At 41.3% G+C, this 13,588-nt stretch overlaps 1 protein-coding gene across 1 annotated transcript; it reads right to left on the bottom strand.

Annotated features, from left to right (window-relative positions):
* Positions 1–3,710: 3,710 nt before the first annotated feature.
* Positions 3,711–7,651, bottom strand: LOC132818173 (actin, alpha cardiac muscle 1). The gene is made up of 7 exons (XM_060828951.1): positions 7,548–7,651; positions 6,576–6,717; positions 5,948–6,272; positions 5,411–5,572; positions 5,132–5,323; positions 4,370–4,551; positions 3,711–4,047 (listed from the first exon to the last, which is right to left on the bottom strand). The coding sequence occupies exons 2-7, from the start codon at positions 6,702–6,704 to the stop codon at positions 3,904–3,906; spliced, it is 1,134 nt and encodes a 377-aa protein (XP_060684934.1). The 5' UTR covers positions 6,705–6,717; positions 7,548–7,651; the 3' UTR covers positions 3,711–3,903.
* Positions 7,652–13,588: the final 5,937 nt, after the last annotated feature.

Raw genomic sequence — 13,588 nt, 5'->3', positions numbered from 1 at the left:
CTTTGAGAATTACAAACCTCCCATGTGTGTCTTTAACACACTCTAGTAACTTAAATGGGAGATTCCTCCTAACCAGTATAGCCACTCCCCTACTTCTGGTATTAAAATATGAAAAATAAACCCAATTAAAGCCATTGTGTTGTAGTTTGAAATGCTCCCTATCATCCAAGTGTGTCTCCTGTAACAAAGCAATATCCACCTTCTCCTTTCTAAGACTCAAAAGTACTTTCTTCCTCTTAATTGGTGAGTGACTCCTCTTGATGTTCCAGGTACACCATTTAATCAAGTCATTAGCCATAACCTACTGCAGTAACATTTAGGTTCCAGAGAGGAGGAACTGGAATCACAAATCGCTGAGCCTTAGTGTCACAAGATCCATCGAACATAAAAACTACATAAACTAAAACAACTACATTTAACAAACCTACAAAGCTATTAAAAATTATATACAACAAAACCCAAAAACCAACAACATGTAAAGAGCCAACGATGCTGAATAGGGGAACTCACCCCCCTGCCCAAAGGGGGCAACTACCCATCCCAAAACCAACTTCCCATCCCTCTGTCAAGACTGCAGGTTGGGCATTTAAATACCTGAACTGGGTATAAACTGCCCGTAAGTAGGCATCTAGCCATCCCAACCATTTTCCCTCCTCCTAGCTAAACCTGCACTGCAAACACAAGCAGAAAAGAAAGAAAATGCACCAGAAATAGAAATGTCAATAAAAAAATGTTTTAAAGAAAAACGGGGTTAATACCCGCCAACTCCCCCACCCCACCCCCACCCCATCCTTTGGTATAACTTAGAAATTGAAAGTACACAGCTCAACCACCGCCAAACATAGTTTAAACCAGATTATTACCAATAAGAAAAAGGAAAAGAAAGCCCCAACCAGACTTCCGTTGTTATTTAAAGAAAAAAAAGACATACCCAAACAACAATACTATTTGTACATACTAAATTGTTCAGATTAGGTTAATTTGTCCACAAAGTCTCTTGCCTTCTCCAATGTGTCAAAGACATTTACGGATCTATCTAAGGTGACACAAAGCACCGCTGGATACCTCAGAGACTACTGGATCCCAAGCTCCCTCAGTCTTCTCTTGACACTATCATAGGATTTTCCTTTCTGGAAGAACATGGTCTTAGATCCCTTGTGAATTAGGGCCTTTGGATCCTTCCCCTGGATTCTGTAAGCTTCCATGATTCTCTCCTTATCTCTGTAATGATGATACCACACCAGGAGAGGACAAGGACGTTGACCCAGACCTGATCTCTGTGTCGTGACCCGGCGAGCCCTCTCAATCTTCAAGCCTCTCATTCCAGCCTCCAAGTTAAGGAAGTTTGGCAACCAGTGCTCAATAAATTCCGTCAGCTGCTCACCTTCCTTACCCTTCAGAACACCGATGATCTGAATATTTTTCTCCTGTCCCTGTTCACAAGATCATCCAGCTGGTCAGGCAAATTACGGACCTGTGTCTCCAAGGCTTGGATCTTATCCTTGGAGGAACTGGCATCAGCTTGCACCACTGTGACTCTGTGTTCAACCTCATCCACTCTCTTTTCCAGGTCTCCAAGCTGCTGTTCATGCTTCTGTAGCATGAAAGAGATCGGGGCCATCTTCTCCTCCAACATCTCACAAGATTTCATGAGCTTCTTCACCAGGGCCTTCGAGGTAATCGAATCTGAGGATCCTGTAGGCTGGGCTGTGGGCCCAGCCTAGATGCTTCTCCTCCTTTCTTCGTTATCTCTGAACAGCGAAAACACAGGTAAGTTGATTTTTCACAATTTCCTGGGACTCCGTGATCTTTCCAGAGCCCCAGGATATCACAATGGTCCGGGTTGGGAGGGTTAGAAATTTGTCCCGCTTGTGCTGTGGTGCAGAGCTCTGCAACGCAATCGTGCTAGATTGCTACCATCTTGGATCCCCCTACTTGTCCAATTTAATGTGTCCTGCAATTAGACTCATAGAGATGTACAGTACAGAAACAGAACCATTAGTCCAACTGTTCCATGCCGACCAGATATCCTAACTTAATCTAATGCCATTTAGCCCATATCCCTCTAAACCCTTTAAATTAAACACTCAGTTTAATTTAAATGTTAAATGTTGTAATTGTACCGGCCTCCACCACTTCCTTTGGCAGTTCATTCCACACTCGCACCACCCTTTGCATGAAAAACTTGCCCCTTAGGTCCCTTTTAAATCTTTCCCCTCTCATTGTAAACCTCATAGAGTCATAGAAATGTACAGCATGGAAACTGACCCTTCAGTCCAACTGGTCCATGCCAACCAGATATCCCAGCCCAATCTAGTCCCATCTGCCAGCACCCAGCCCATAGCCCTCCAAACCCTTCCTATTCACATACCCATACAGATGCCTTTTAAATGTTTTAAAACCTATGCCCTCTTGCTTTGGACTCCACTACCCTGGGGAAAAGACCTTGTCTATTTACCATATCTGCGCCCCTCATGATTTTATAAACCTCTCAATTTTCAAATATAATCAATATTTGCCTCTATGTGAATTTTCAATACAGCAACATTTTATCTTGCAGCTGAGCCTAAATTGATTCGTGCGGATTAAACATGGACTGCTTGGGTAGAATTGTGCACTGTAGTTTTGGTTGGAGATGTTTCCTTTCAAACAGATACTACAGCTATGGATTGAATGTTGTGTGAATTCTGAATCAAATCTATCCCTGAAGCCAGCTGGACTAGACTCCCTGGGAGTAATGTGGAAACCTCCACCCAGCGTGTGCGTGTGTGTGTGTGGAGGGATTTTTTGAGAGAGTGACCTTTTGTGGAGCCCTCCTGGACATTTCTGATGTAATGTGTGATACACCAAAATGATTGTCATGACCTCCTGAGTTGATTAGGCGAATTAAAATTCAGATACCATAATCTGCCAAATAATGCATCAGCAAAAATCATTTTGGTACAGAAGTGCATGCTTTACTAGAACTTTCCAAAGGGAGTGTTATATATCAACTGATGGGTTTCTATATTGATTAAACCAATGATAATTTAGCCACCATATTCCCTCAGTTAAAAAGAATGTTCTTTACATCAATTTCTTAGCACTACATTGCACTTGGATCAGTACCAAGTACAGGAATGGATTGGAGAACAAAAATCAAACAATTTCAAGATTATTGAAGTACAAAAAGGTGTGCAGCATTTGTTTTTCCCAACTTTTTTCAATCAATACTTGCAGAAAGTGGAACGTACTTGAAATCATCTTTCGAATGTCCATGGAAAAGGATTAAGAAGACAGAACAATATCTGATGTGACAACAACCTGGGATGTACAGTACTGCTGATGCTGCTCCTGTAACAATCTATTCAAGATGTAGATCATTTGACTTTATTTTTAACTGGCCTATACTTCACTGGGGCCATCTTGACAGTGGCTTTCAGTGGAGTACCACTGGATAACGGTCCCAGTAAATGATGATTCCACAAAATGATCCCTGACACCCATCTGAACAATGGTGCTAATAACTCTCATTCAATGTAAATATCAACAACACAAATTTGGCCCAATGATCCAATGGGTCAACTAGTACCTTTAAATTCAATATTTGCTGGTGACACTAAAATTGAATGGTAAATAGAATGTGTCAAATGTTTTTCAGATGGTGATCTCCATGTGCTGCCAACTTTTCCACACACCCCCACCGCCCTAATGTAGACAATACTCATACGTTGCAAGTCCCAGTCTTGTTTTATTCATAGATCAATAAATATTATTGTCACAAATAAATTGCACATGTAAACAAACTGTACAATGAAAATAGTTTTGGAACTATTTTGTATTTTCCCGATGGCCTGTTGATTCAAAGTAACCAGAGGCACAACCTTGTCAACCTGAGTTCGAAGTAAGATAATATCATGATATTTAAAAGCATTTGCGATGAACGATGGATGGGCCTGCTTCATCATACTCCTGCTTGCTGATCCACATCTGCTGGAAGGTGGATAGAGATGCCAGAATAGAGCCCCCGATCCAGACAGAGTATTTACGCTCAGGTGGAGCAATAATCTAAAGTATTAAGAAAGGTCATTATTTATGTGGACAAAAACTATTTAACCTTAAATCTATCTTCATACATTGCAGTCTGAGAGAACATTTTCAAAATTTTATTTTAGGGTAATAGTATTTTATCAAATTACAAAGCATAATCAAAAGTAGATGGCTAAGGAATAATAATAATAGTATTTACATTAATATCAGTTGAAGGAATAAATTATCTTTTATAATCATTATAGTAAAGATAGGAGGTGCAATAAGTTTGCCTCAGACTAATGTTAACTGAGTTCCACTCAGCATGTCACTCATTTTATTATAGCTTTGAAAATTTTACCTTGATCTTCATGGTGCTGGGAGCCAGAGCAGTGATTTCCTTTTGCATACGATCAGCGATACCTGGGTACATGGTGGTACCACCAGACAGGACATTGTTGGCATATAGATCCTTACGGATGTCAATATCACACTTCATGATGCTGTTATACGTAGTTTCATGAATACCAGCAGACTCCATTCCTGTTTTGATGAATAGACCAAATCTTTATTACGAACTGTTTACTGTTATTATGAATGAAAACTATCAAGCAGCTGACATGAAAATGGTTGCAAGCAATTTAGATGGAAAGGAACACCTTGCACTTGTTCAGATTTATTATATCTAAGTCAGGATTAGACATTCGTTGACAGTTGGCCACCTAACCAATTGATACCAGCCTTCCCATACATACTCATAGTTTTTACAGGCTTACATACATTTTCTCCAAATTTCAATATTACCTGCAGAGGTATAGGAGTATACCTTTAGAATAGGCTGTTAGTTCTATATTAATTATACTAAATTTGGTAGGCATTAGCTAGGATTCATTTGCCTCCCAAAGTTGGGAACTGACAGGAATTGGTGTTTGAGCTTAGGAAACATATGTTTGTAATCTGCATCTTTGTGAATAAATGCTTATGAAAGTTTGTTGAGATTGGATCCTGTTTTATCCTTCTAAAGCAGATTTTCTGGAGAGTAACATTTTTATGTCAAAGTATCAATGAAAGTTACACGAAATTCAGAAGGGGTATATTCATACCTTTAAATCAGAATACTCACCAATAAAAGATGGCTGGAAGAGGGTCTCAGGACAACGGAAACGCTCATTACCAATGGTGATGACCTGACCATCAGGCAATTCATAGCTCTTTTCCAGAGAAGATGAAGAGGCTGCAGTGGCCATTTCATTCTCAAAGTCCAGGGCAACATAGCATAACTTTTCCTTGATGTCACGGACAATCTCACGTTCAGCTGTGGACAGACAAGGAAATCATTGAGAGATCCCTTGCTGAATTTCAGAATACAAATAACATGTCCAGTAAACTAGAAAGTGCATACCTGTTGTCACAAAGGAATAGCCACGTTCAGTAAGGATCTTCATGAGGTAGTCAGTGAGATCTCTGCCAGCTAGATCCAGACGCATGATGGCATGAGGTAGAGCATAACCCTCATAGATTGGAACATTGTGAGTGACACCATCTCCAGAGTCCAAGACAATGCCTAGAGAAACAGAATGCAGATTGAAACATGGGAATTATATTTCCTATCACATTTCCAAAAGCTTTATTGATGATCTTACCTTTATATCACACATTTATTGTTTCAGAGGTAGTGGATACAGGTTAATTTTATATTTCAGTGACTCCAGCAACATAACACAAAATTTAGAAGTAACATATTTAGTGTACATGAATTAATGATAAGGATTATTAATGTGTTTTTAATCAAATTAATATGGAACAATATGTTGGATGATATTTTAAACAATATGTGAAATCAATATTCTTTAAATTTGACTGTTTCCTGGATTTTAAAAGATTATTTGAAGCATCAGTCATGTCAGTAAACATCATCATCTGGGACTGTTGTGCTTACCTGTGGTACGACCAGAGGCATACAGGGATAGGACAGCCTGGATAGCAACATACATGGCTGGGACATTGAATGTCTCAAACATGATTTGGGTCATTTTCTCACGGTTAGCCTTGGGGTTCAGAGGAGCCTCAGTAAGAAGTGTTGGATGCTCTTCTGGTGCTACACGGAGTTCATTGTAGAAAGTGTGGTGCCAGATCTTCTCCATATCATCCCAGTTAGTGATGATACCATGCTCGATGGGATACTTCAGGGTCAAGATACCTCTTTTGCTCTGGGCCTCATCACCAACATAGGAATCCTTCTGACCCATACCTACCATGACACCCTATAATTATAGAAGGACACATTAATTGCTTGAACATTAATTAAGCTGTCCATCTATTCCATCTACATTATAAAATGGTAATAAACAATAACTACAAATCTACTGCACATTTATTTAATCTAGAATTTAAAGACCAACTTTTACAGACTGACTAGATTCTTTAAGTGTACAATTTTACAAGTACTTGCAAAGAGATGGTTTGTGTGTCCCAAAGTAGGAAGGTTTACCATTCACTGAGGAGACAAGGCTGCCCACTCATGCAGTCTTGAGGTGAATAGTGAAAGAGAATTGAGTGTTGGGTACCTGATGCCGTGGGCGGCCGACGATGGAGGGAAAGACAGCTCGAGGGGCATCATCTCCAGCGAATCCAGCCTTGACCAGACCAGAGCCATTGTCACACACTAAGGCGGTAGTTTCCTCGTCGTCACACATGGTGATTTGGGATCTACCAAATGAAAGTGATGTGATGAGACAGCCATAGACATGAAGGGACAGGACAGAAGCACAGGCGCAACACACTTGGAACACTGTGTGGACTCCAAAGCAACAGTGAAAGATGTGCAAAATAACTTTACACATGAATCATTTCTATTATTCTAATTAGCTATTCAACTGCTTTGACTGCAAAGCTGTTTTCATAGCACCAGGTGCCACCTGCATAGTTAAAATAAATCAAGCTGTATATGTTCATATTATATTGACATTGTAACAGTAACTTAAACTATTTCTAATAAGGCTTGTTTGGACCCCATCTATGGGGAGTGGCATTCCTAGTCAGATTTCAATTATTACTGGCTGCAAGAAGCTAGGTTTAAGTTGTGCTTGAGATGTTCAATTAAGATAGATGGCCTTGCAGATTAACGAATTGTAAATTCCACTCATAAACTAGGGATATCAGGTTTAACACGATTTAAATTCACGTTGTTCCTGTGTACCGATCCAACTTTATTTCAATGAAAAATAACTCTGCTGCAAATCGTCTCTGTAACAAGAAGGCGTCTCGCTAAATGTGGAAGGGTCCACTGATGACACCTGATCAAACAATGACGAAGTGCTGGTAGCCAAGCAGTACTTAGGCGCAAGTTTCTAATACTACGTTACATTTGGTGAAAATACATGAGAATTATTTCACAGGGTCAATCTTGCAGGGCTATAAGATCTGTTCACCCTTTTCAATTCACTTTTAAACTGCGGTCCCCAACAGTGTCCGTTTCCGTTGTGAGTGCTGTGTCGTCCTGTTCCCCCCCGGGCTCTGGACAGGCTTCAAGAACTTACCAGAGAGGCGCCTTCAGTCCACCCGTTCCTCTGCGATGCTGGGTCGGAGATATAGTGAGAGGGAGACGAGGATTTATAATCCCCCTGGCGGGTCGCCGAAACAGAGCGGCCCCCGAGGGAGAGCCCGAGACCTTGTCCTTATTTGGTAGCCTTCACGCCACCGAGCCTGGGTGAAGCCATTAATGGAGAGAGCGGCTGCGGACAGGGAAGCAGCCGAGTGCATGTCCAGTCCCAGCTTAGCCCATGTAAGGACAGTGTCTCTGGCAACCTGCAAATCTGCGGCGGTCTACACTGAAACATCAAAGGGATGGCCAAATAGGGAATTGCAACTGAAAACATCCGTTAACTGCCGAAAAGGCGGGAATGCAAGGGCAAGAACCAGAGCCTGGCCCGCAAAAAGATGGGAAAGTCTATCACTCACGGACTAGCAATAGCGCCACTCAGGGTGTTCGTTAAAGGCGCATGCTTTCCGAGAGAGATTTGATTTACAGTAGATTTTACAACCGGATGTTCATGTGAATGGTACAAATGCAAACATTTTTTTTAAACGGTTCGGTTCAGGACCTTAGGACTACTTAGTGATTCCAACCCCTTGTAAATTCTGACTTACAACATCGATGATAAAAAAGATGACAAATTGCAGAGGACATTGTAGTGCAGCCTATGAGCATTTTGCATATGTAAACATTTGTTAGACTTTTATATTTTGGCACGTGCATATTGAATGCTTTATATGTGCTTATATCTCACTCATGCAGCTATAATCTCTGTTGAGATATCCTGCATTGCTGACAGGGCCAGTGATGCTAACCACATACAGGATAAGGCTATCACAAACCAACTGTGAAATAATTGAGTTGCATCATATCCAATGCTGTCAGGTCTCCGCTTTAATAAAGGATCATCTTTAGGGCATTGAGCTTTTATTAACCGTTCTGAAGATAAGTGGTGCTTATTTTTCTTACCTACCCTTCACAGGGGATACGGGATGGGTGGCTGACTATGTTATGAAATGTCTTAACTTCAAGCTACAGACGTGTTGACTGAACTATTGAGTAACTAAAAATAGAGAGGTATAAGAGGAATTTTCTATCTTACGGGATTCCGCCACACGAACACAGGCTCTGAGTGGAGGTTTGCAGGTTGGTTCGATCGAGGCAGGCTTGAATTTCCTTGCCTGAATTACTAGCGGGGTCCATGGAATTATTGATACCAGCTGGTTCCGGGTTTAGGTCTAAAAGAATAAAATAAAGCGGGAGCAGATTGCCCCATGATAATTATATTTATATTTTACCATAGTGTGTATGTCGGCAGGTGAATTGAGTTATAGTCATACTGATGTACAGTACGGGAAACAGACCCGGTCCAACTCGTCCATGCCGACCAAATATCCCAACCCAATCTATTGATCATCCTTTCTTATTTCTCAGTTCCACCCAAATGACTTCCCTGGATGTATTCCCAGGAATACCCTCCCTAAGTACAACCTTAATGCTATCTCTTATCAAAAATGCCATTCCCCCTTGTCTTTTGCCATCTTTCTATCCTTCCTATAGTATTTGTATCCTGGAACATTAAGCTGCCAGTCCTGTCCATCCCTGAGCCATGTTTCTGTAATTGCAATAATCTCCCAGTCCCATGTCCCTAATCATGCCCTGAGTTCACCTTCCTTTCCTGTTAGGCCCCTTGCATTGAAATAAATGCAGTTTATTAATCCTACCTTGTCCCTGCCTGTCCTGACTGACTCACTTCTGATCTCTTTCCTCACTATCTCCCTGTGTTCCCCCCCCCCCCCCCCCCACTACCACCACACACCTTACTAGTTTAAATCTTCATGAGCAGCTCTAGCAAATTTCCCTGCCAGTATATTAGTCCCCTTCCATTTCAGATGAAATCTGTCCTTCTTGTACAGGTCACTTCTAACCAGAAGAGATGCCAGTGATCCAAAAATGTGAACTCTTCTCCCATGCACCAGCTCCTCAGCCAGGCATTCATCTGCTCTATCCTCCTATTCCTACCCTCACTAGCTCGCAGCACCACCAGGAGTAATCCAGATATTACTACCCTCCAGGACCTCCTTTTTAAATTCCTGCCTAACTTTCTATATTCTCTCCTCAGAATCTCATCCTTTCCCCTTCCTATGTCATTAGTTCCAATGTGTACAATGACCTCTTGCTGGTCCCTCTCCCCTTTGAGAACATTTTGCACCCTCTCTGAGATAAATTGGTCCACGGGCGGCACGGTGGCACAGTGGTTAGCACTGCTGCCTCACAGCGCCTGTCAGACCTGGGTTCAATTCCCGACTCAGGCGACTGACTGTGTGGAGTTTGCACGTTCTCCCCGTGTCTGCGTGGGTTTCCTCCGGGTGCTCCGGTTTCCTCCCACAGTCACAAAGATGTGCGGGTCAGGTGAATTGGCCAAGCTAAATTGCCCGTAGTGTTAGGTAAGGGGTAAATGTAGGGGTATGGGTGGGTTGCGCTTCGGCGGGTCGGTGTGGACTTGTTGGGCCGAAGGGCCTGTTTCCACACTGTAAGTCTAAGTCTAAATATTTATTCCATCTCTGTGGAAGAACATTGAATAGTCCTAAGGTCACTTAAAATGAGTAATAACCCGAATGAATCTGGGATTGTGTGAGTGGCAGTGGCCAATACAATGGGATGGCACGTTATACCACATTGAAGTCTGAGCGTGTTTTCAAAAGCATGGATTGCTCTCCACAAGAAGGACTGCTTATTGGCTGATAGATTTTGGGTAAAGCAGAAATTTTATTACTTTCACCTTGAGAAACAAGCTTCGTATTCGAAATTAATTTCATAAGATCACAAGAAATTACCGATAGCATCCGGCAGACCTTCATCTAGATTTTTTTTCCCCTAGTCGAAATGTAACGTTATACGCCACATTCTATTTGCGTAGATGATAGTAACTGAAACACTGAATGAGCTCTAATGTGTTGTTTCAGCTGTTGCACAGACAGCCTGGACCACAACCTTACTATTTGTGTGATAAAGTCTCGATGGAATGCGACAAACATTTGGACTTCATGCCTCGCCTCGGTACTTCATTAAAAAGGTTGGCGTGAAACAGCGCAGTTATTTATTCGGTGAGAAGTGTTGGGGGGAGGGGGAAGGAGGGATGGTCCCCTTTTTGTATTTCCCCAAAGAGTTTCTGGAGAGATTTGCACTGGAATTTACTGTAACCAGAGAATCCCTCAAAAGCAGCGCCCTGCGGGGAGCCGCTGTGTCCTTACCCAACTGGACTGAAGTTCTGCAAGTGAATATTCTGTCGGTTCGAATATTTGCATCAATGTCAACTAAATTACAGAGAAAATACAATAAAGTCAGGGAAAGAATGAGGGGGTGAGGCAAAAAAACAGGGACTAAGGATTTTCTTTTTAGTAGAGCTTTAGCAATAAAGGTTAATGAACACCGAAAAAAAAACTTATTCCACTAAGTTGTAAAGGGCTAATTTTCGGTTTCAGAGTTTGTTTGTCAGTAATTATGACCTATCATGCCAAAGTTACCTTGGCTGGAATAGACATGCCCCCGTATTTATGTCTTGTTTAGTTCATATTTGTTATGTACGGCAGCATCATGTACTTGAACTCGGAGCCAGATAGCAAAATGTTTTATTTTCAGAGATCCTTTGGGGAGCATTCCATCTTGCACAGGAATTTCTGGATTTGCTTATTGAACTGTAGCTGCCAGATAAGCTGCTGTCCAATTTCTGCATTAAAAATGGTGTGCAGTGTTAGTCTCATTATTTGTACTGAAAAATCCTTCACCAAAATAATTTTACTTGGAAGGTTGAACTCTGAAACTAGCTCTAATTGACGTTACATTGAGATTTGAATTATTTAACAGATAATGCATTCACTGCTTAATTACCCATTTCTGCCAGTGCTTCTTCACTTCCTAAAACCTTTCTATGAACTACAAGGAATGTCAGGAGGTTTGATGGACTACACTCCACTTGTGTGGTGAATACAGTTCCAACAATCATTAAGAACCTGAACCTATTTGATGAAAAAGCAATCTGTTTGATTGTCATCCCATTTAAACAATCACTACATTCATTATCGGTGCACCTTAGTTGCTGAGTGTGTTACAGCCAATTTGCTTCATCCACATCCCCTCAGCAACTTGTGACATCCTCTTATGATAATGACGAGAGCAGCAAGAGCGTAGAAGTAGATTTATCTTCAAGTTCCCCTGCAAGTCAGATGCCAACCCAACTTGAACATTTACTTTTACTCTTCCATGGAATTTTGGCACAACTGTCAAGGCTGGCTTTGTTACCCATGCCCTTAAGCCCATTATCTGCCCCTTTCCAGAGGTCACTGAAGAGTTAACAGCAATGCAGTGCTCTGAAGGGATTCCACATGTAGGCTAGGTCAAGTAAGGGCAGAAGATTTCCTTCCCTAAATGGCATTAATGGTCCAGATGGCATTCTACACAATCAACAATGCTTATATGGTCTCTGTTAGACTGGCTTTCAATTCCAGATTTTGGTTTAATTTGAATTTTACCAACTCCTGGTGGGACTCAATCTTATGTCCTCCAAGCATAAGCCTGCGACTCTGGTTTACTGGTCTAGTGTTATTACTATTATGGCACCATCTTGTCTTAAATTACATTTTAATTCCTTCAGTGCTACAATTTTAAAATCCTGGAATTCCCTACCTAACTGTACTAGGGGCACGGTGGCTCAGTGGTTAGCACTGCTGCCTCATAGCACCAGGGTCCCAGATTCGATTCCAGCCTCAGGCAACTGTCTGTGTGGAGTTTGCACGTTCTCCTCGTGTCTGCGTGGGTTTCCTCCAGCTGCTCCAGTTTCCTCACAGTCCAAAGATGTGCAGGTCAAGTGAATTGGCCATACTAAATTGCCCATAGTGTTAGGTGCATTAGTCAGAGGGAAATGGTGGACTGATTGGGCTGAAGGACCTGTTTCAACACTGTGGGGAATTTAATCTAATGAAAAATGCCTTCAATGGTTCAAAAAAGATCATTAGCACCTATTAGTAAGAATTGTTCATCTTGGGAGTGACACACTTGCCCCAGAATAAATTAAAAATGTTTTCTGTTGCCTTTGCAATCTGCAAGATCTGTGAAATTTCCTTAACCTCTACATAATGGAAGAGAGCCAATATTTTTGAAAGGTTTGTAATAAATATAACCATATTTTGAATGTTTAATTCAGGATTTCATTGAATTCACTTGTATTCAATAGAATGCATTGAGATGTACTCTTCAAAATGTTTGCAACTTCCAAAGTTTACATTCAGTAAGGCAACAATGTGGCCTAATTCAATCTTTGACCTTTGTGTTGTTTATATCTAGTTTGTTTTTTTCCAGCCCTGATTTTTTTCTCACCACTTTGTAGAATTTACATAACATGTGATAGCAACCTGTCAAGGTTCCTTTTCAAAGTCTTATCTTCTTCAACATCTAGAATTATCAGGGCAGGTGCTTTTGAGTACCATTACCTCTACATTTCATGACAAAGCACACATATTCTTGATATGGGCATGTATCATCACTCATTCATTATTGTAGGGTTAAACTCCTGGGACTGTCTAACCTAATATCATTTAGGGAACACATCACTACATGGTCTGTAAAGACTCAAGAAAGAGATCCATCACTTTGTCAAACCTTCAAGGGATGGTCCACATTCAGATGATGGCATATGTCACTGAAATAACACTATTCTAGTTTAAGTCACCATATTACAAAACATGTTTCCAGCTAACTGCTGGTAGAAACGATTGATGGTAAAATTTTCAGCCTTTGGAACAACATTGTTACCATGTGAGGTCCAACTGCTCTGCAGCCATCATCTCTGGTGTATACCAGCTGTTGTGACCACCTGTCATTGTCCAGCACAGTCACCAGCAAGACACAGGCAATTCAGTCAGGAAAGCATTTGGTGCAGTTGTTGAACAGTTAATCCGAAATGTATTGCAAGTCGTCTTTTCACAGCTGAAGAGAAGGCTTTGAGTAGCAGTACAGATGAAAGCACTTATACTGGAGATCACGTTG

The sequence above is a fragment of the Hemiscyllium ocellatum genome, chromosome 8 (genome assembly GCF_020745735.1).
Source record: "Hemiscyllium ocellatum isolate sHemOce1 chromosome 8, sHemOce1.pat.X.cur, whole genome shotgun sequence".
Taxonomy (NCBI): Eukaryota; Metazoa; Chordata; class Chondrichthyes; order Orectolobiformes; family Hemiscylliidae; genus Hemiscyllium; species Hemiscyllium ocellatum.
This window is presented reverse-complemented; position numbering and strand designations above follow the sequence as displayed.

Coding starts and splice junctions, on each gene's coding strand:
- LOC132818173 (XM_060828951.1), bottom strand. CDS start 6,704: ATGTGTGACGACGAGGAAACTACCGCCTTAGTGTGTGACAATGGCTCT. Junction 4,552..5,131: donor CTTCCAGCCATCTTTTATTG/GTGAGTATTCTG, acceptor TCATCAAAACAG/GAATGGAGTCTGCTGGTATT. Junction 4,048..4,369: donor CCAGCACCATGAAGATCAAG/GTAAAATTTTCA, acceptor TTAATACTTTAG/ATTATTGCTCCACCTGAGCG.